Raw genomic sequence first — 23,784 nt, forward strand, 5'->3', positions numbered from 1 at the left:
GAATACTATGCAACCATAAAAAATGAAGAGTTCATGTCCTTTATAGGGACATGGATGAAACTGGAAACCATCATTCTCAGCAAACTGTCACAAGGACAAAAAACCAAACACCGCATGTTCTCACTCATAGGTGGGAAGTGAACAATACATGGACACAGGAAGGGGAATATCACACTCCGGGGACTGTTGTGGGGTGGAGGGAGGAGGGACGGATAGCATTAGGAGATATACCTAATGCTAAATGACAAGTTAATGGGTGCAGCACACCAACATGGCACATGGATACATATGTAACAAACCTGCACATTGTGCACATGTTCCCGAAAACTTAAAGCATAATAATAATAAAAAAAATAAAAATAAAAAAATAAGGAGTTCTTGGCTGGACACAGTGGCTCACACCAGTAATCCCAGCACTTTGGGAGGCTAAGGCAGGCGGATCACCTGAGGTCAGGAATTCGACACGAGCCTGGCCAACATAGTGAAACCCTGTCTCTACAAAAAATACAAAAATTAGCTGGCTGTTGTGGAGCACGCCTGTAATCCCAGCTACTCGGGAGGCTGGGATTCTCCTGAGGCAGGAGAATCCCTTGAACCAGGGAGGCAGAGGTTGCAGTGAGCCGAGATGGCGTCACTCCACTCCAGCCTGGGCAACAAAGCTAGACTCCACCTCAAAAAAAAAAAAAAAGATAAAAATAAGGAGTTCTATAAATTTGATGTTAAATCCAGACTTGGTCTTATACATATTCGATTAAAGCTAACAAATGTTTGTTTTTTTTTTTTTTGAAAGAATGAAAGATCGTTTCAATAGATCAACTTTTTTTTTTTTTTTTTGAGACAGAGTCTCACTCTGCTGCCCAGGCTGGAGTGCAGTCAGGCAACCTTGGCTCACTGCAACCTCTGCCTTTCGGGTTCAAGTGATTCTCCTGCCTCAGCCTCCCGAGGAGCTAGGATTACAGGCATGTGCCACCATGCCAGTTTAATGTTTGTATTTTTAGTAGAGATGGGTTTTCACCATGTTGGACAGGCTGGTCTTGAACTCCTGGCCCCAAGTGATCCGCCAGCCTCAGCCTTCCAAAGTGCTGGGATTACAGGGGTGAGCCACCGCTTCTGGCCATTTTTTTTTTTTTTTTTCAGACAGAGTCTTGCTCTGTTGCCCAGGCTGGAGTGCAGTGGCATGAATTCAGCTCACTGCAACCTACACCTCCTGGGCTCAAGCTATCCTCCCACCTCAGCCTCCCAAGTAGCTGGAACTATAGATGTCCACCACCACACCCAACTAATTTTTGTATTTTTTGTAGAGACAGGGTTTCACTGTGTTGGCCAGGCTGGTTTTGAACTCCTGAGCTCAAGCAATCCACATGCCTCAGCCGCCCAAAGTGCTAGGATTACAGGCATGAGTCACTGTGCCCAGCCAGATCAACGTTTTTTAATATGCAAATACACTTATTTATTCTTATCTTCAAGATACTAGTTTCCACTACCTTGTGTTATAATATCATGCATCTGCTTGTTCAGTTATTCATTCATTTATTCAGTGCCTTTGTGCCAGGGACTGTAATAAGCACTGTGGAAAATATGCACAATATGGTCCTCCCACTGTTCAGTGGAAAAGGCAACAAACTGACACACAGAAATAATTACAATGAAATATAAATGCTGTTAAAGCAATATTCAAGAGACTATTGAATAAGCAGAATCTATCTATGCATGATTTGCTAATGATATCTAATGAATCACAAAAACGCAGTATCAACTTGTACTTTATTATACTCTCATTTCTAGAATAATTTCTGAAAATGGAGGGAAGAGCATAATTATCATAACAATAAAACAATGCATTAGTACATTCATATATCATGTAATATGGTTTGGCTGTGTCCCCACCGAAATCTCATCTTGAATTGTAGCTCCCATAATCCCCACATGTGGTGGGAGGGACCCAGTGTGGGGGTAACTCAATCACAGGGAGGAATCTTACCCCCCCAACCCCATTCTTATGATAGTGAACAAGTCTCACAAGATCTGATGGTTTTGTAAAAGCTAGTTCCACTGCACATGCTCTTTTGTCTGCCACCATGTAAGAAGTGACTTTGCTCCTTGTTCGCCTTCTGCCATGATTGTGAGGTCTCCCAAGACATGTGGAATTGTGAATCAATTACACCTCTTTTTCTTTATAAATTACCCAGTCTCAGGTACATCTATATTAGCAGTGTAAGAACAGACTAATACCTCATCAAAACCAGAAGTCTACCTAAAAATACAGTTAGCATCCTCCAATCTAATTCCAAATCAGTAATTAATGCGAGAAGTCACTCCATCCATTGAAACCAAAATAAAAAGAGCTTTACCCTGCCCAGTTAGAAATGTTTCCACTGACTGACTTTATGGTAACTGTTCTATGCCCCATAGTCTGTGCACCCTCCTGCCCACCAAACCACTTCACTCCCTCCATCCTCAGGTGCAATAAAAGTAAAGCAAATGCAACAACTCAAGGAAACATCCAGATGGAAAAATAATTAATTATACCACCTATATGTTTAATGAGGTCCTCAAGAGCATTTGGTGATTCCCTGAAGACCACTATTCCAGTTCTCTTCATACAGTATTCTCTTCTACCAACAAAGCTTAGTGTATCTCTAGTGAAGGTAGTGTGTAACAAAGCATAGGAACTTAAGGCAATGCTATTCAAAATGCAGGACTGTTAATTGGTTGTTACTAGTTGGCCATAAAAGAAAGCAAGACAAGGCTGGGTGCGGTGGCTCACGCCTGTAATCCCAACACTTTGGGAGGCCAAGGCAGGCAGATCCTGAGGTCAGGAGATGGAGATCATCCTGGCTAACACAGTGAAACCCTGTCTCTACTAAAAATACAAAAAATTAGCCGGGCACGGTGGTGGGCACCTGCAGTCCCAGTTACTCGGGAGGCTGAGGCAGGAGAATGGCGTGAACACAGCAGGCGGAGTTTGCAGTGAGCCGAGATCGTGCCACTGCACTCCAGCCTCAGTGACAGAGCGAGACTCTGTCTCAAAAATAAAGAAAAAAGAAATAAAGAAAGACAAGTATCAAAGCTTTCTCAGTGAAGAGGGCACAAGGTTGATATACATTCTGGCACATTCTCCTTATTAGCACAGGTCTTCAGACAGACGATACTGAGATCACTGCCCTAAGACAAATAGATGTCAAATAACTATTGATAGAAAAGAAAAAACAGAAAGTAACACAAAAAAGATTAACCATAGAAGCAAATGTAATGAAAAAAAAGGACTGGAGGAAACAGATTAATAGCTCAACTCTGGATGGACCTGCAGCAGCAAAGAAACACAGTAATTCGGCCAGGCGCGGTGGCTCACGCCTGTAATCCCAGCACTTTGGGAGGCCGAGGTGGGTGGATCACGAGGTCAGGAGATCGAGACCACGGTGAAACCCCGTCTCTACTAAAAATACAAAAAAATTAGCCGGGCGCGGTGGTGGGCGCCTGTAGTCCCAGCTACTCAGGAGGCTGAGGCAGGAGAATGGCGTGAACCCGGAGGGCGGAGCTTGCAGTGAGCCGAGATCGCGCCACTGCACTCCAGCCTCGGTGACAGAGCAAGAGACTCCGTCTCAAAAAAAAAAAAAAAAAAGAAAAAAGAAAAGAAACACAGCAATTCACTTCCTGAGATTATTTGTAATAGTAGGTGGATTACAAGCTGCAGTACCTACAGTTACACGAAATGCAGGACAGCACATTGTTGGCTAAGTCTGCAAAATTATTCACAATATAATTTTAGCAGGCAAATAATAGCAGTTGCTGTTGCTTTACTCCAAATTCAAAGTTCTTTATGGAAAAAATAATGTATTACTAATATTAATTTTTAAAGCCAGGATGAAATTTGTGTCTAAGGCAACGATACTGGAGTTTGGCACACATTTGCAGTTATTCAAAGAAAAGTTGAACAGTTCAAGCTCTTATGGCTCCTAATGTATTAATATTTCTATGAAACTCCATGTTACTGTTTCTTCAATGTTTATTACTCCTGCCTCCTGAGATTATGTTTCCTTATGCATTTAAAGATAAAATACAGTGGCTGTACTCTTATGATACCAATAATCTAAAGTGAGAGTTTATATGTAATAGCAAGGAAATTAGATTTGTAGAGCTAATAAACAAATGATATATTCAAAATGTCCTTTTCCAGTAGTAATTTATAATAAACTCAAAAAGTGACAGGTAAACTTAAATATCTACATATCATAGAAAATAATATTTTCTACAAATTTATAAGAATAAAATCATATTATAAAAATATTTTCTAGTATGATATTATTCTACTAAGGAAATCAAAATTTGATTTTCAACAACACAAACTTCTAATTACTTAGAATTAGTGAGAGTGAGAACTTATTTAACTTTTTCCAGAGATCAAATAATTACATTAATATGAATATCATTATAGTATTTACCAAATTCTTATTATAAATTATCTCTTTCTACAAATGTCTTTCCTATTAGAGAGTATTCTTTAATAGCTAAATGCAGAGCTATCTCTTTCTCTAATTTTTTCAGAGTGTCTGACAATCAAATGACATTCAATTGATACCTGATGAATGGGTAAATGTGGTGGAAATATCTGTTTTAATGATGACCATGCATGTCTAAATCTCACAGCCAGGTTTCTTTGCAACGTGAGGTATCCTCTAGGCATCCAAGCTTAAAGGTTACATTTTTCCTCCAGATATCCATTAAGAAAGTCCTAGACTTTTCCTTGGCTACCTTTAACTTGAATTTTACAAATTATTTTCTTTGGTGGCTTATATCTTCCTTTGTCTCAAAGTAAAGATGTAAAACAGAACTGATGTTTGGAAAAGAAATCAATAAGATGTTCAGAGCTGAGCTACTGAGAACCAAGATAGAGGATTTGAAAGTTAAGGACACAGAGGAATTACTAAATTTGAGTGACACTGCAAAAGAGGAAGTGACTGAACTTGGGCATTGATTTTCTGTTCAAAGAGTCCAAAAGGTATCAAAGATTACCCTCAAGATGTGAAATTTAAAGAAAAGGAAGAAAATGGCATGCCTGTGATAGTGAGAAAATTAGGTAGTAAAATAACTAAAAGAAGAAGCCAATAAGTTCTTTACATAATATAGCGAGTTTGAAGGGCACCATAGGACATGAATTAGACATGGCACAACAATGGATATACAAAGATATATAAAAGGAAAATCCCACAGAAAAGGATATAAAATGGCCCTTAGAGTTCACTTACAAATAATAAGAGAAATGCAAGTGAAAACTACTTCGGGATGTCATTTTTTACATTTCAGATAAAAAAATTAAAAAGTTTAAAAACAATATGATGGCCAGGAATGTAGAGAAAATAAGTACCGTCTTATATTTTCTGGTCGAAGTGTAAGTTGGTACAACTTCTAAAGTCAGTGATTTCACAATCTCTATCACAATTGCCATTGTATCTTTTGATCCAGTATTTATCTATTGAAGTATAACAAATTACCCCAAAATTTAGCAGTTTAAAACAACAAACATTGAGAGATGATGACTGAAGAGCTCTCCTGACCCACTCTCCAGTGAAACTGATGAAAATTATTAACAACAATCACCTAAAGCCTCTAAAAATGGTCCTAAGATCAAACAGCAAATGAAGAAACATCTATCCAAGAAAATCTATCAATCAGTATGAAAGGCAATGTTTGTGGTATCTAAACCAAAACCACTGCCTCCTTCCACCTTTCCAGCTCAACACGGTGTAGACTCCGTTGCAGACAGCTGCAGCCAAGAACACAGGGCACCCTCTTCCTCCTGTTCCCAGTTGGAGGGTTTTCTTCCCATGAAGAACAGGATATCAACAATTCTCATCCTGCTCCCAGCTAACTGCTGCTGAGGCTAAGTCCAACTCAAGTGCAATTGAGCAGTGGGTACTCCTTTCTTCTGTCCAGCTCCAAATTATGGAATATAGGCTCTACTTTGGGTGTAGCATATTGAGACCCCAGCTTGTGATGCACGGGTGTCATGCCAGGAGAGGCAAGCCAAGAGAACCTTAGGCTGCTGCCTCCCTTCCACTAAGCAATCAGCTCCTAGAGTTGGGGGGTCACTCAAAGAGAAGCATAATATTGTTCACATCCTCAGCTCCAGAGGCCTGACTCAGAGACTTTGCTTGAAAGGAAAAGCAGTATGTAAAACAAGGCCTAATCTCTTTCCAAAGAAACTGACTTTATTTGCAACACAGTGTAGAAAAGTTCAAGCTTAGAAGTTCTAGTCAGGATAGACCATATGCTTGGCCATAAAACAAATGTCAATACATTTTAATGCAATGGAACAAAATTGGAAATCAGAATCAAAATTGGAAAACTGAGAAGCTCACAAATAAGTGGAAATTAAACAACACACTTCTAAATAAGCAACAGGTCAAAGAGGACATCACTCTGAGATTAGCGAAAATAAAAACAAAATATAAAAACTTACGAAATGCAGCTAAAGCAGTGCTAAGATGGAAGGGAATAGCTATAAATGCCTATATCAACGAAGTGGAAAAGTCTCAAGTCAATAAAAATAAAAGCAAACTAAACCTAACGCAAGCAGAATGAAGGAAATAATAAAAATTAGTGGAGAAATTAATACAATAGAGAAAAGAAAAACAGAAGAGAAAAAACAATACAGCCAAAAGCTGGTTCTTCAAAAAGATCAACAAAATTGACAAACCTTTAGCTAGACTGATCATGATAAAGAGAAGCCTAAAATTACCAGAATCAGAAATAAAACGGGGGATATTAACAATCTTTAGAAAAATATAAAAATGTAAGAAATACTATGAACAACTATACCCAGCAAATTAGATAACCTAGAAGAAATGTGAAAATTCTTGGAAAGACACAAACTACCAAAACTGACTCAAGAAAAAATAGAAAATCTGAATCAACCTATAACAAGTAAAGAAAATGAACTCATAACTATAAAATTACCCACAAAGAAAAGCCTAGACCTGAATGGATTTACTACTGAATTCTACCAAATATTTAAAAAAGAATTAATACCAATTCTTCAAAAATTCTTCATAAAATATAAGGAAACACTTCCCAAATCATTTTACAAGGCTATTATCCTCATATAAAAAGCAAAGACATTACAAGAAAACTATGGACTGGTACCTCTTATAAACAGATATGTAAAAGTCCTCACCAACATACCAGCAAGCCAAATTCAGCAACATATAAAAATAATTATATACCATGACCAAGAATTTATCCTAGAAATGCAAGGTTGAGTTAACATATGAAAATCAATTTATGTACTACGTCACATCAATAGAATACAAAAGAAAAATCACATGATCATCTCAATAGACAGAAAAGATACAGGTTGAGTATGCCTTATCTGACATGGTTGGGATCAGGAGTGTTTCAAATTTTGGATTTCAGAATATTTTCATATACATAAATGAGCTATCTGGGCAATGGGAGCCAAGCTTAAACACAAAATTGATTTCTGTTTAACATATATCTTACATACATAGCCTGAAGGTAGTTTTAATTAATATTTTTTAATAATTTTGTGCTTAAAACAATGTTTGTGAACACTGATCCCTCAGGAAGCAAAGGTGTCACTATCTCAGCTACCCATGTGGACAACCTGTGCTTTGTATCACTATCCTTCCTGAATCTAAATTTATGCACTACTAATAAGCGATCATTTTCTTACACTTATTCACAAATAAGTACTAAGTAAAAAATATGACATACATGTCTGGCATGCTTGGCAAAGACATATTATCACAGCAGAGAGCAAATTCAACTTTCCTCAGCCTTCATGTTCTATTCAGGCCTCAAATGACTGGATCATGGCCACCCACATTGGAGAGGGCAGTCTGCTTTACTCAGTTCATCAATTCAAACGCTAATCTCTTCCAGAAGCACTGTCACAAACACATCCAAAATTAATGTTAATCCAAATATCTGGGCATCCGATGGCACATTCAAATTGACAATTAAAATTAACTTTCACATTGAGGAAATGCTCTTTTCTCTTCTTTCTTCCTCTTACCCCACCCCCTTTCTCTACCTTCACCTTGCTTCAACCTTCTCATTCTTCAGACATCTTCTCAGGAAAGTACATGAAATTTTAGTAAAAAGTAATGGTATTAGCAAAGGATAATCCTGAAGCCTCTCTAATGGAAAAAGATAAATCATTACTAACATTTGGTATGCATTGATTGTTATCAGCAAATATATTAGGCTATGGTTTTGAAACATGGTAAGTCATGACACTATGACTGAAGCATGGGGATTCAAGCCAAATGGTATCAGAAAAAGAGCCTTCTCAAAACACGCTGGCTGAAGTTGCTCAATGAACAACGCTAACACTCAACCAAGACCCTAATGTGTTTTGCTGCATTCTCCTTCTCTTCTTTATTTTCTATCCAGGAGACAGTAGACAGTGTTATTACTAATATTCTTTGTTGTGGCATCCACTTCAGCCTCCAGTATCTTTCTACATAGTGTGATATCAATTCTACATAATTACAAATTTAAATACAACTTTGTACCTAGCAACATTAATTGCTACTTTACACAATTACATTGCTTCCCAAGGGATTAAGTCCATAGGCTAGCTAATATAGAGTGATTTCAATTCTATTTTATTATTTCAATTATAAATCATTCTGAATATAATTTTTATATGCAATAGGAAACTAAAAAGTTTGTGTGACTTGCTTTATTGTAATATTTGCTTTATTGCAGTATTTGCTTTATTGCAGTGGTCTGGAACTGAACCTGTAAAATCTCCACGGTAAGCCTTGTAAATAGTAATCTCTAAAAGGATTATTTTTGCCAAAATATCAAAAATGAATCTGAATAAGCTCCTATTTATGGCAACTATAGGGTACAGACTACTACAATAAGCCAGATTTGGGGAACTCTACAGAATAAATAACCCAATTTATTCCAAAAATAAATTGCAAGGAAAAAAAAGAGTAAGAGAAAGATGGAAGAGGAAAAAAAATAAGCCTATATATTCAGCAGGTAGACTATGTATGTTTGATCCTCCTAGGAACAAACCAACCTTTTTTAAAAAAGGTATTAGACAATCCGAGAAATGTGAAAACGGACTAGATATTTAATTATAAAAGAGAATAATTATAGAATTCAAAGCATGATGATGATACGATGATTCTGTTAAAAGACCCCTTATCTTTTAGAGATAGTCCTTATTCATGGATTCAGAATTTGTAAACTGGCTTACTCAATAAAATTTATTTGTTAACACGAAACTCAATAATTGTGGCACTACTGAGATTCAAGACGGCCAAATAGGAACAGCACTGGTCTGCAGCTCAGCGAGATCAACACAGAAGGTGGGTGATTTCTGCATTTCCAACTGAGGTACCTGGTTCATCTCACTGGTACTCACTGAACAGTGGGTGCAGCCAACGGAGGGCTAGCCAAAGCAGGGTGGGGCACCACCTCACCTGGGAAGCACAAGGGGTGGGGGAATTTTCTCCCCTCCCAAGGGAAGCCATGAAGGATTGAGTCCGAGGAACTCCGGCACAGATACCATGCTTGTCCCACGGTCTTTACACCCCGCAAACCAGGAGAATCCCCCAAGTGCCTACCCCACCAGGGCCCTGGGTTTCAAGCACAAAACTGGGCAGCCAATTGGGCAGACACCAAACTAGCTGCAGGAGGTTTTTTTTTTTTTTCCATACCCTAGTGGCGCCCAGAACACAAGCGAGAGAAGCCATGAAGCCAAGTGGTCTGGCTCAGCGGGTCCCACCCCCACGGAGCCCAAGAAACTAAGATCTACTGGCTTTAAATTCTTGCTGCCAGCGCAGAAGCAATCTAAAATCCACCTGGGACAGTCAAGGTTGGTGGAGGAAGGGCATCCGCCATTGCTGAGGCTTGAGTAGACAGTTTTACGGTCACAGTGTAAACAAAGCTGCTAGGAAGTTCGAACTGAGCAGAGCCCACTGCAGCTCAGCAAAACTGCTGTGGCCAGACTGCCAGATTGCTCCTCTCTGGACAGGGCATCTCTGTAAAAAAAGGCAGCAGCCCCAGTCAGGGGCTTATAGCAGACTTAAACGTCCCTGTCTGACAGCTCTAAAGAGAGCAGAGCGTTCGAGCTCTGATAACGGTCAGTCTGCCTCCTCAAGTGGGTCCCTGACTCCCATGTATACTGACTGGGAGATACTGTGTCCGGAATTGGTTCCTTCCGGTGGGTTCTTGGTCTCGCCGACTTCAAGAATGAAGCCACGGACCCTCGCGGTGAGTGTTACAGTTCTTAAAGATGGTGTGTCCGGAGTTTGTTCCTTCAGATGTTCAGATGTGTCCAGAGTTTCTTCCTTCCAGTGGGTTCATGGTCTCGCTGACTTCAGGAGTGAAGCCACAGACCTTCACAGTGAGTGTTACAGCTCCTAAAGGTGGCACGTCCAGAGTTGTTTGTTCCTCCCAGTGGTTCGTGGTCTCGCTGACTTCAGGAGTGAAGCTGCAGACCTTCGCAGTGAGTGTTACAGCTCATAAAGGTAGTGCAGACCCAAAGAGTAAGCAGCAGCAAGATTTATTGTGAAGAGCGAAAGAACAAACCTTCCACAGTATAGAAGGGGACCGGAGCAGGTTGCCCTTGCTGGCTCAGGTGGCCACCTTTTATTCCCTTATTTGGCCCCACCCACGTCTTGCTAATTGGTCCATTTTACAAAGTGCTGATTGGTCCATTTTACAGAGTGCTGACTGGTCTGTTTTAACAGAGTGCTGATTGGTACGTTTACAAACCTTTAGCTAGACACAGAGCACTGATTGGTGTCTTTACAATCCTTTAGCTAGACAGAAAAGTTCTCCAAGTACCCACCCAACCCAGAAGCCCAGTTGGCTTCACCTGTCAATATCTCCCAGTTGGGGCCAACAGACACCTCATACAGGAGAGTTCTGGGTGGCATCTGGCAGGTGCCCCACTGGGTCGAAGCTTCCAGAGGAAAGAACAGGCAGCAATCTTTGCTGCTCTGCAGCCTCTACTGGTGATACCCAAGCAAACAGGGTCAGAAGTGGACCTCTAGCAAACTCCAACACACCTGCAAAAGAGGGGCCTGACTGTCAGAAGGAAAAGAAACAAACAGAAAGGATTAGCACATCCACTCAAAGACCCCATCTGAAGGTTACCAACATCAAAGACCAAAGGAAGATAAACCCACAAAGATGGGGAAAAAACAGCGCAAAAAGGCTGAAAATTCTAAAAACCAGAATACTTCTCCTCTTCCAAAGGATGACAGTTCCTCGCCAGCAAGGGAACAAAGCTGGACAGAGAATGAGTTTGACGAACTGATAGAAGTAGGATTCAGAAGGTGGGTAATAACAAACAACTCTGAGCTAAAGGACCATGTTCTAACCTAATGCAAGGAAGCTAAGAACCTTGAAAAAAGGTCCGTCAAATGGCTAACTAGAATAACCAATGTAGAGAAGAACACAAATGACCTGACAGAGCTGAAAAACACAGCACGAGAACTTTGTGAAGACTACACAAGTATCAATAGCTGAATCGATCAAGTGGAAGAAAATATATCATTGACTGAAGATCCACTTAATGAAATAAACAGAGAAGACAAGATTAGAGAAAAAAGAATAAAAAGGAAAAACAAAGCCTCCAAGAAATATGGGACTACGTGAAAAGACCAAATCTACATTTGATTGGTGTACCTGAAAGTGACGGACAGAATGGAACCAAGTTGGAAAACACTCTTCAGGATATTATCCAGGAAAACTTCTCCAACCTAGCAAGACAGGACAACATTCAAATTTGGGAAATACAGAGAACACCACAAAGATACTCCTCGAGAAGAGCAACCCCAAGAGACATAATCATCAGATTCACCAAGGTTGAAATGAAAGAAAAAATGTTAAGGGCAGTAAGAGAGAAAGATTGGGTTACCCACAAAGGGAAGCCCATCAGACTAACAGCAGATCTCCCTCTGGAGAAACCCTACAAGCCAGAAGAGAGTTAAGGCCAATATTCAATGTTCTTAAAGAAAACAATTTTCAAACCAGAATTTCATATCCATCCAAACTAAGCTTCACAAGCGAAGGAGAAATAAAGTCCTTTACAGACAAGCAAATGCTGAGGGATTTTGTCACCACCAGACCTGCCTTACAAGAGCTCCTGAAAGAAGCACTACACATGGAAAGGAACAACCGGTATCAGCCACTGCAAAAACATACCAAATTGTAAAGAACATCGACACTATGAAGAAACTGCATTAACTAATGGGCAAAACAACCAGCTAGCATCATGACAGGATCAAATTCACATATAAAAATATTAACCTTAAATGTAAACGGGCTAAATGCCCCAATTAAAAGACACAGATTGCCAAATTGGATAAAGAGTCAAGACCCATCAATGTGCTGTATTCAGGAGAACCATCTCACGTGCAAAGACACACATAGACTCAAAATACAGGGACGGAAGAATATTTACCAAGCAAATGGAAAGCAAAAAAAAAGCAGGAGTTGCAATCCTCATCTCTGATAAAACAGATCTCAAACCAACAAAGATCAGAAGAGACAAAGAAGGGCATTACATGATGGTAAAGGGATCAATACAGCAAGAGTGAACTATCCTAAATATATATGCACCCAATACAGGAACACCCAGATTCATAAAACAAGTTCTTAGACACCTACAAAGAGACTTAGACTTCCACACAATAATAGTGGGTAAGTCTGACACCCCACTGTCAATATCAGACAGATCAATGAAACAGAAAATTAACAAGGATATTCAGGACTTGAACTCAGCTCTGGACCGGGGGACCTAATAGACATCTACAGAACTCTCCACCTCAAATCAACAGAATATACATTCTTCTGAGCACCACATCACATTTATTCTAAAATTGACCACATAATTGGAAGTAAAACGCTACTCAGCAAATGCGAAAGAACAGAAATCAAAATAAACAGTCTCTCAGACCACAGTACAACCAAATTAGAACTCAGGATTAAGAAACTCACTCAAAACTGCACAAATACATGGAGACTGAACAACCTGCTCCTGAATGACTACTGGGTAAATAACGAAATGAAGGCAGAAATAAAGATGTTCTTTCAAACCAATGAGAACAAAGAGACAACGTACCCAAATCTGTGGGACACAGCTAAGCCAGTGTTTAGGGGAAATTTATAGTACTAAATGCCCACAAGAGAAAGCAAGAAAGATCTAAAATTGACACACTAACATCACAATTAAAAGGACTAGAGAAGCAACAGCAAACAAATTCAAAAGCTAGCAGAAGACATGAAATAACTAACATCAGAGCAGAACTGAAGGAAATAGAGACACAAAAAAACCTTCAAAAACTCAATGAATGCAGGAGCTGGTTTTGTGAAAACATCAACAAAACAGATAGACTGCTAGCCAGATTAATAAAGGAGAAAAGCGAGAAGAATCAAATAGATGCCATAAAAAATGATACAGGGGATATCACCACTGATCCCACAGAAACACAAAACTACCATCAGAGAATACTATAAACACCTCTATGCAAATAAACTAGAAAATCTAGAAGAAATGGATAAATTCCTGGACACATACACCCTCCCAATTCCAAGCCAGGAAGAAGTCGAATACTGGAATAGACCAATAAAAAGTTCTGAAATTGAGACAGTAATTAATAGCCTACCAACCAAAAAAAGTCAAGGACTAGATGGATTCACAGCCGAATTCTACCAGAGGTACAAACAGGAGCTGGTACCATTCCTTCTGAAACTATTCCAAACAACAGAAAATGAGGGACTCCTCCCTAACTCATTTTATGAGGCCAGCATCATCCTGATACCAAAACCTGGCAGAGACACAACAAAAAAAAGAAAATTTCAGGCCAATATCCCTGATGAACATCGATGCGAAAATCCTCAATAAAATACTGGCAAACCAAATCCAGCAGCACATCAAAAAGCTTATCCACCATGATCAAGTTGGCTTCATCCCTGGGATGCAAGGCTGGTTCAACATATGCAAATCAATAAATGTAATCACATAAACAAAACCATCACGTAAACAGAACCAATGACAAAAACTACATGATTATCTCAATAGATGCAGAAAAGGCCTTCGATAAAATTCAACACCCACTCACGCTAAAAACTCTCAATAAACTAGGTATCAATGGAACATATTTCAAAATAATAAGAGCTACTTATGAGAAATCCATAGCCAATACCATACTGATAGGGCAAAAACTCAAAGCATTCCCTTTGAAAACCAGCATTAGACAAGGATGCCCTCTCTCACCACTCCTATGCAACATAATATTGGAAGTTCTAGCCAGGGCAATCAGGCAAGAGAAAGCAATAAAGGGTATCCAAATAGGAAGAGAGGAAGTCAATTTGTCTCTGTTTGCAGATGACATGATTGTACATTTAGAAAACCCCGGCCAGGCCGGGCGCGGTGGCTCACGCTTGTAATCCCAGCACTTTGGGAGGCCGAGGCGGGCGGATCACGAGGTCAGGAGATCGAGACCAAGGTGAAACCCCGTCTCTACTAAAAATACAAAAAATTAGCCGGGCGTGGTGGCGGACGCCTGTAGTCCCAGCTACTCGGAGAGGCTGAGGCAGGAGAATGGCGTGAACCCGGGAGGCGGAGCTTGCAGTGAGCCGAGATTGCGCCACTGCACTCCAGCCTGGGCGACAGAGCAAGACTCCGTCTCAAAAAAAAAAAAGAAAACCCCATGGTCTCAGCCCAAATCCTCCTTAAGCTGATAAGCAACTTCAGTAAAGTCTCAGGATACAAAATCAATGTGCAAAAATCACAAGCATTCCTATACGCCAATAACAGACAAACAGCCAAACCATGAGTGAACTCCCATTCACAACTGCTACTAAGAGAATAAAACACCTAGGAATACAACTTACAAAGGATGTGAAGGACCTATTCAAGGAGAACTACAAACCACTGCTCAAGGAAGTAAGAGAGGACACAAATAAATGGAAAAAAATTCCATGCTCATGGATAGGAAGAATCAATATTGTGAATATGGCCACACTGCCCAAAGTAATTTATAGATTCAATGCTGTCCCCATCAAGCTACCACTGACTTTCTTCACAGAATTGGAAAAAACTACTTTAAAGTTCATATGGAACCAAAAAAGAGCCCACATAGCCAAGACAATCCTGGGCAAGAAGAATAAAGCTGGAGGCATCATGCTACCTGACTTTAAACTATACTACAAGGCTACAGTAACCAAAACAGCATGGCACTGGTACAAAAACAGATATATAGACCAATGGAACAGAATGGAGGCCTCATAAATAACACCACACAGCTACAACCATCTGATCTTTGACAAACCTGACACACACAAGCAATGCGGAAAAGATTCCCTATTTAATAAATGGTGTTGGGAAAACTGGCTAGCCATATGCAGACAACTGAAACTGGACCCCTTCCTTACACCTTTTACAAAAGTAAACTCAAGATATATCAAAGACTTACACATAAGATCTAGGACCATAAAAATCTTAGAAGAAAACCTGGGTAATACCATTCAGGACATAGGCATGGGCAAAGACTTTATGTCCAAAACACCAAAAGCAATGGCCACAAAAGCCAAAATAGACAAATGGGATCTAATTAAACTAAAGAGCTTCTGCACAGCAAAAGAAACTATCATCAGAGTGAACAGGCAACCTACAGAATGGGAGAAAATTTTTGCAATCTATCCATCTGACAAAGGGCTAATATCCAGAATCTACAAAGAACTTAAATTTACAAGAAAAAAAACAATTCCATCAAGAAATCGGCAAAGGATATGAACAGACACTTCTCACAAGAAAACATTTATGCGGCCAAGAGACATATGAAAAAATGCTCATCATCATTGGTCATTAGAGAAATGCAAATTAAAACCACAACGAGATACCATCTCATGCCAGTTAGAATTGTGATCATTAAAAAGTCAGGAAACAGGGCCGTGCGCAGTGGCTCATGCCTGTAATCCCAGCACTTTGCGAGGCCAAGGAGGGCAGATCACAAGGTCAGGAGATCGAGACCATCCTGGCTAACATGGTGATGCCCCGTCTCTACTAAAAATACAAAAAATTAGCCAGGCATGGTGGCGGGCACCTGTAGTCCCAGCTACTCAGGGGGCTGAGGCAGGAGAATGGCATGAACCTGGGAGGCAGAGCTTGCAGTGAGCCGAGATTACACCACTGCACTCCAGCCTGGGCAACAGAGCGAGACTCGGTCTCCAAAAAAAAAAAAAAAAAAAAAAAAGAAAGAAAGAAAGAAAGAAAATTTTAAAAAGTCAGGAAATAACAGGTGCTGGAGAGAATCTGGAGAAACAGAAACACTTTTACACTGTTGGTGGGGGTGCAAATTAGTTCAACCATTGTGGAAGACAGTGTGGTGATTCCTCAAGGATCTAGAACTAGAAATACCATTTGGCCCAGCAAATCCCATTACTGGGCATATACCCAAAGGATTATAAATCATTCTACAATAAAGACTCATGCACACATATGTTCACTGCAGCAGTATTCACAATAGCAAAGACTTGGAACCAACCCAAATGTCCATCAATGACAGACTGGATAAAGAAAATGTGGCACATATACACCATGGAATACTATGCAGCCATAAAAAAGGATGAGTTTATGTCCTTTGCAGGGACATAGATGAAGCTGGAAACCATCATTCTCAGCAAACTATCACAAGATCAGAAAACCAAACACTGCATGTTCTCACTCATAAGTGGGAGTTGAACAGTGAGAACACATGGACACAGGGAGGGGAACACCACACACTGGGTCCTGTCGGAGGTGGGGGCTATGGGAAGGATAACATTAGAAGAAATACCTAATGTAGGTGACAGGTTGATGGGTGCAGCAAACCACCAGGGCACATGTATACCTACATAACAAACTGCACGTTCTGCCCATGTAACCCAGAACTTAAAGTATAATAATAAAAATAATAAAAATAAAAATAAAAAAATAATTGTGGCACTATTGTAGTCACTTGCAGGTACACACAAAGTGGCAAAAAATTTGAGTCACACAATGCACATGTTTCCAACTGATGTCCAATAAGGTGACATTCTGCTTCAGCTCTTATACTATAAACACAAGTTTCCTTTTCACGGTTTATTTAGTACCACATTTGTCACATTTTGGTGCTTGTTTTTGATGACTTCAGTCCTTCAAATGACCATCAAGCACAGTGCTGAAGTGCTGGCTAGTGTTCCTAAGTATAAGAAGGTTGTGACACGCCATAGGGAGAAAACAATGTGTTAGATAAGCTTTGTTCAGGCATGAGTTACAGTGCTGTTGGCCAAGAGTTCAACATCAATGAATCAACAATAAATGAAGTACCTTTAAACAGAAACACACATAAAATGAGGCCATGTGTTGATCAGTTGACAAAACTGTCGTGACCAGAGGCTCACAGGAACCTAACCCCTTACTTCCTCTAGGAGAAATAGTTCAGTGTTAGCTAATTAAGTATTTGTAGTGACTTTACAGAACATTACTGTTAATAACTAAAATTGTCTGTAAACACTAAAGTAATTGTAGGTAAAATAGCATGATATCTAGGATTTGCTTCAAAATCCATTAGTGGTAGAAGGAGAGAATAGAGGTTTATAGATGAAACAAGGTCGTCCGTGTGTTGATAACTGTTCAAGGTGAGTGATGGGTACACATGAGTGTTCGATAATGTATTCTCTCTGTCTTTGCATCTAATTAAAATTTTTCCATAATAAAAAGTAAAGCATATACACAAAACACAACTACACAGACAGTCCAAATGGGTACTACTGGCATATGAAGTAGAGTAGTATAATTCTTTAATTGGGCAGGATTATTCTTTCCATTTCAAGATGTTTAGCAATCTCAGCCTCTATTCACTAGGTCGGTAGCACAACTGGTTGAAACCAATATACAGGGCAAACTTTATCCAAAAAGCCATTCATCACGGCATTATTATACTATTTTTAAAAATAGCCCTAATGTACAACAAAATTACAGTGGTTAAATACAAATATGCTATATCCAAATAATAGAATATACTATAACCCTAAAAATGATATTATACTTCTTTCTGAAAGGATGAGCTAACAACATGACACTGACAATCCCAAGTCAAACCACATTAAATAAATCCTTATCAGCATGGGAAACAAGAGAAACAGCCATAAATGAACTATAAATTTGACAAATATCTTAAAAACAGAAGCATAGACTCATAGAGACAAATAAATTGAGGGAGAAAAATTATAATCCAAAACCTAAATAGAAGTCTACAGAAGAGGATGCTGCTTTTCATAGAAGAGGCCCCAGAAAGGCTATAAGTACCTAACTAGTAAGTACAGAGAGCAGAAGCCCACAGGAATCAAAACAATTAATTAAGAAACCATTCACCAAAAAAAGCTGAGCCTCCCAATCATCTATGTTCAGAACAGGTACCTGCAGCATTTGCCTACATCAAATGGCCAAAAACTGCATTCAAAACCATTTGTCCAGCAAAGATCCCTACTCACAGTGTTGGGCAAGCAACAGAATTAGAAAATGGCCTGACTTAAGGGACCTAACTCTCATTCACTACAATGAAGTCTATCTACTACACACCTTTCAGGAAAGCCTGTGGATAGGCCCTTCCCCAAGCCTTACAAAAAGCCCATAGGCAATCGTTACATTCAAAGAAGAAACCTTCTGGTAAACAGATATACAAAAAACACAAAGCAAACCCATATGAGCAACATATCTATATAAAGCAAGGCAGTGAAGGTTCATTATACACTTGAAGAAAATCAACAGCATCAAAGAGAAAGACAAGGAAATTTTTTTTAATTTAAAAAAGAGAAAGACTAGGAAGAACAAACAGAAGTTACCCAAGAGAAAACAAAGATAATGCAAGAAACAGAAAAGAACTCAAAAATTATAATCAGAAAGATTAAAAAATTATTCTATTAAAGAAAGCTACTTTGAAAAATGAAAAAATTAAAAAATAAGTAATTTTTAGAAGTAAAAATTTGATTTCTAAAATTTTAAAATTCAAATAATCAAAGAGAATCTTCATCCATTTGGGCTGCTATAACAAAATACCTTAGATTGGGTAATTTATAAACAACAGAAATGTATTGCTCACAGCTCTGGAGGCCGAAAAGTCCAAGATCAAGGCACCAGCAGATTCAGTGTCTGGTGAGGGTCTGTTCCACGTAAATGACACCTTCTGTATCCCCACATGGCAGAAGAGAAGGGAGGCTCCTTAAACCCCTTTATAAGGGCACTAATCCCATTTATGAGGGCCGAGCCCTCATGATGTAATCACTTCCAAAAGGCCTCATCAATATTATCACATTGGGTATCAGGATTCAACATATGAATTTTGGGGGGACACCAACATTCAGATCATAGCATAGAGCAACAGAAGAATTCCACTTATTGATGGAACAAAAAGTACAAAGGCCACTGAGGAGATACAACAAAAGATAAAAAGATGGAAAACATGAGATAAGAGAGAAAAGAGAAAAGAAGGTCAAATCCGTAAGATCCAACCTCTAACAGAGTGCTAAAACAAAGAACACAATGAAGAAAAAATATGAGAACATTTTATCAATCAAAAGAAAATCTTACTCTTGAAATGGAAAGGCCCACCAAAGCCTAAGAAGGATAAATTTTCAAAGGACCCAAATAAACAGATGATATTGAGATTTTACAATAGCGCACCTAAAGAGAAAATCCTATAAGCTTCAAGCAAGTATCTAGGAAGAAACAAGAATTACACTGATGGGCTCCTTGGTAGCGTTACTGTATGCTCAATTTAGATAACAGAACTATGCTTTCAAAAATCCAAGGCAAAAATACATGGACATAAAACATTATGTTCAGCTGAAGTGCCAACTAAGCCTAAGGGCAAAAGAAAGACATTTTCAGTCATTTAAGGAGTCAGAAAATGTACCACCTGTCCATCCTTTCTGAGAAAAAAAATACTTGAAAATAATCCGACAAAAAAGAAAAGGACAATCTGGCAGAAACCGTGTACTAAGTTCAGCTGTACAACGAAAAGAAAACCTATGATGACAAACGTGAGTAAGTTTAGAAAGTAATTTGACCAAATCCATACCATAAGCCAAAGAGGACAACGAAAAATGTTCTCAGCCTGTTATACAAATGTCTGACAAAGAACATAGACATTCCTTATAAGAAAAAGTAAAGAGAAAGGCAATGAGAAATTCCAGGGGGGAAATGCTGTCCAGGAAGTCCACGGTTTAAAAATTAAACAGACCTAAATGGATCATAATTTGGATAACTAATGGACTACACAGAAAGATCATCTATTTGACCTTGATATTTAGAATATTCTTTTTAACAGACATAGGTTGAATATTCAGTGTATCATTTTCACTTCTCAATGGATGTGAACATACTACATGGTTCTCTAGGAAATATTTACATAGTCATAAAATTATAAATGCCACTTATCGTTTCCAATTTCAAAAATAAACTCAAAATCCAAAGTATCTCACAGTGTAATCTACAGACATCAGAATTACCTGGAAATGTTATTTTAAACTTTATTTTAAACCTAGATCCCATCCCTAGAGATTCAGTAGATCAGGTGAAAGGTCCAGAGATCTTCATTTTAATAAATTCTCCAAGTATAACTTGTGCACACTAAATTTTGAGAGGCATAGTTATAAAGCAGTAATCTCCAAAATTTCTCATTACACCTTATCAACAAAAGACTTTTGAACACCTACCTCTAATATACATATGTATGTTTATTTATAGATTGTATGTTATATGAATATATACTTTGTATATTATAAATATGAAAAATGGACATTGTAAAGAATGAGGAAAATGACCTAACAATAATTTAATATCTGCTTCTGTTTAACCAAGAGAAAAGTAAAAATTATGGATAGGTTTAGAAAGTTTTAAAAAATAACAAATAAAAGGAGAGGAGAATAAAGAATCATGGAAATGACAATTGAAGTCCCAAGGCTTCTCTAGAAGGCTTATTCTACTAAAAAAACAGAGGGAGTCTGAGAGTGATCACATTCATCTCAAAAATGATTGAGGAAGTAACAAGGGTACTTCAACAAAAGACTTAATTCTGATCATCAGAAGGAAAAAAAATGATTGATGAATTAGACATACAAGCAACATGAGAAGAAACTGATTATACTATTTTAAGTGTTCATAATAACCAAAGATGGTAAAATTAGACATACTCAGGCATGTATCACAGATTTTTAACAAGTCAAATCTCAGACAACACTGGAATGATCCCAGGACTAGAGACTACAAGGGTGAACATAATTCAAGTAATAAAAAATGATATTCAGATTTTAGGATCATGATTCCAATTTTTAAAAAAGGAAAAGGTATCCATATGCTTAGCTTCTCATTTAAGAAGTATAATGAAATCCATTTATTATGAAAGCAAATGTTTTAATTACTGTGCTAAGTGTCACGGGAATACTGTATACCAAATGTTTGATAGGGAGAACCCAGCATCATTCCACTGTTTCTAATAACCAAGGAGAGGCCCAACAATCTACAGTTAAATGACTGGGCAGTTCCTACAGGATAATATGGAGCACTAAGTAAAATCCTTTAACCTATTCCAGAACACTTACTCTACACTGGCAAGGTCATCTCAGGCTTTCAATTACACACTGCAATTCTCTTAGGGGAAAACTGAGTCACGTCTAGTAAGTTCCCTATAGAGGCAGTCTGTGGAGTAAAAAGTCAAACAACAGGGACTTCGCCAATTTTTAAGGTTGAACTGTAACAGCCCAAGACACACACACACAGTATTTAAGACATAGTTTTATCTCTTAGCTACACACTCTCCAAATATGTCAGAATATGAACAGGAACAGGGCCTACCTGTACTTGGTGAACTGGCACCCTTCATAATAAACCCAACAATTGTAATTTTCAGCTCCACATTTATTTAGAAATTAAATGAATCTCTTTAGGAGATTAATGATAAGTACTAACTTTAATAATGAAGAGAAACAAACTCAACACACCAAATACTCATGAAAAAATAATTTGAGAGCTCACCTTTCCACAACCAAACTGACCACATGTGTGAGATCTGGGTTTGTAACCTGGAGACGTTTCCACAAAGACCATACAAATTCTTTATCAGCCTTAAAGAAATAAAAGAGAATTTAGATGCATTGCTGTAGTGATAGTGAAATAAGATACTACATTAAATTTTAAAATGAAAAAACAATTACTTGATCCCTAGTTGTATAGCTACATCAACTGATTCTCTTTAAAGGAATGGGGTAAAGCTTTATTTTAAAAAGTTATTACACAGATAATCCACATTCACTTTTACTATTTCTATCACCTATATTTTGGGATGCAACTGTTGAAATGCTAAATATCTAGTTAAATTTGCTCTAATAGGAAAATTCCCTCCCTGCTGCCCATTTTCAGCTCCCCTTTTATCAAAACTCCTTGAAACAGTTGCCTGTAATTACTATGTCTATTTCCTGCCTCCCATTCACTCTATAATGCTTCCTAGTAAGATTTTCCTAACCACCACTATGCTAAAATCATTATTCAAGGTCCTCTATATTGCCAAATCCAAACGACAATGGGTAGTTTCAGTCCTTATTACCTAGGTTAGTTGTTATTAACCTTGGCTGACAGGAATCTCTTTTGGGAGCTTTTAAAAAACAGGGATGAATTAGAGATTCTGATTAATTGGCCTTAGGTTAGAGCCAAGCATCAGTATGTTTTAAAAGTGCCTCGAGTGAATCTGGGCACTCTGGGTTGAGAACCACTGCCCTAGGTGACCTCACATCAAGCCCATGATTTTAAATACCAACTCTACACTGAGACTCGCACATTTCTATCTAGAGCCATTTCCTCTACTCTTAGGTCCAGACTTGTATCTCCAACTGCATATTCAATAATTCCACTTGAAAACCTAATAGATATCTTAAATTTAACTTGTCCAAAATAAAATTATTGGTTCCTTACCCTTTCACAAATCTGCCCTTCTCCCCCCCAGAAACTGATACTGCCATCTATTCATTTATTCAAAGATCTAAAACAGTGGTGTCCAATCTTTTGGCTTCCCTGGGCCACAGTGGAAGAAGAAGAATTATCTTGGGCCACATATAAAATACACTAACACTAACAATAGTTAATGAGCTAAAAAAAAAATTGCAAAATAAACCTCATAATGTTTTAAGAAAGTTTAAGAATTTGTGTTAGGCCGCATTCAAAGCCATCCTGGGCTGCATGCGGCCCACCCGTGGGCCGGGTGTTAGGGTTAGGTTGATCTAAAACTCAGGAGTCAATCTTATTTTTTTTTTTTTTTTTTGAGACAGAGTCTTGCCCTGTCGCCCAGGCTGGAGTGCAGTGGCGCAATCTCGGCTCACTGCAACCTCTGCCTCCCAGGTTCAAGTGATTCTTCTGCCTCAGCCTCCTGAGTAGCTGGGACTACAGGCACGCACCACTACGCCCAGCTAATTTTTGTATTTTTAGTAGAGACAGCGTTTCACCATATTGGCCAGGCTGGTCTCAAACTCCTGACCTCATGATCTACCTGCCTCGGCCTCCCAAAGTGCTGGGATTACAGGCATGAGCCACCGTGCCAGGCCAATCTTGGTTATTCTTTTCTCCTCACACTTCATATCCAAATCATCAATAAACCCTACTGTCCTTATCTACATTATAGGCAAATTCTGACCACTCTCACCACTTCTACCACTATCACCCTAGTCCAAGTCAATTCCATCTCTTGCCCAGCTATCTATCATGGTCTCATAGCC

General features: G+C 38.7%; 1 protein-coding gene across 8 annotated transcripts in view; it reads right to left on the minus strand.

The window, feature by feature from the left end:
• Positions 1-23,784, minus strand: part of CNTLN (centlein) — a 369,272-nt gene that overhangs the window by 338,876 nt on the left and 6,612 nt on the right. For 7 of the 8 annotated variants that reach the window (XM_055294179.2, XM_055294183.2, XM_063609088.1 and 4 more), the window contains exon 2: positions 22,055-22,143. In XM_055294179.2, the coding sequence (XP_055150154.1) occupies positions 22,055-22,143 (89 nt within the window). Of the gene's footprint in view, positions 1-22,054; positions 22,145-23,784 lie in introns of all 8 variants that reach the window. The other variant, XM_063609089.1, reaches the window with a different exon arrangement.

The sequence above is a fragment of the Symphalangus syndactylus genome, chromosome 9, assembly GCF_028878055.3.
Source record: "Symphalangus syndactylus isolate Jambi chromosome 9, NHGRI_mSymSyn1-v2.1_pri, whole genome shotgun sequence".
Lineage (NCBI taxonomy): Eukaryota > Metazoa > Chordata > Mammalia > Primates > Hylobatidae > Symphalangus > Symphalangus syndactylus.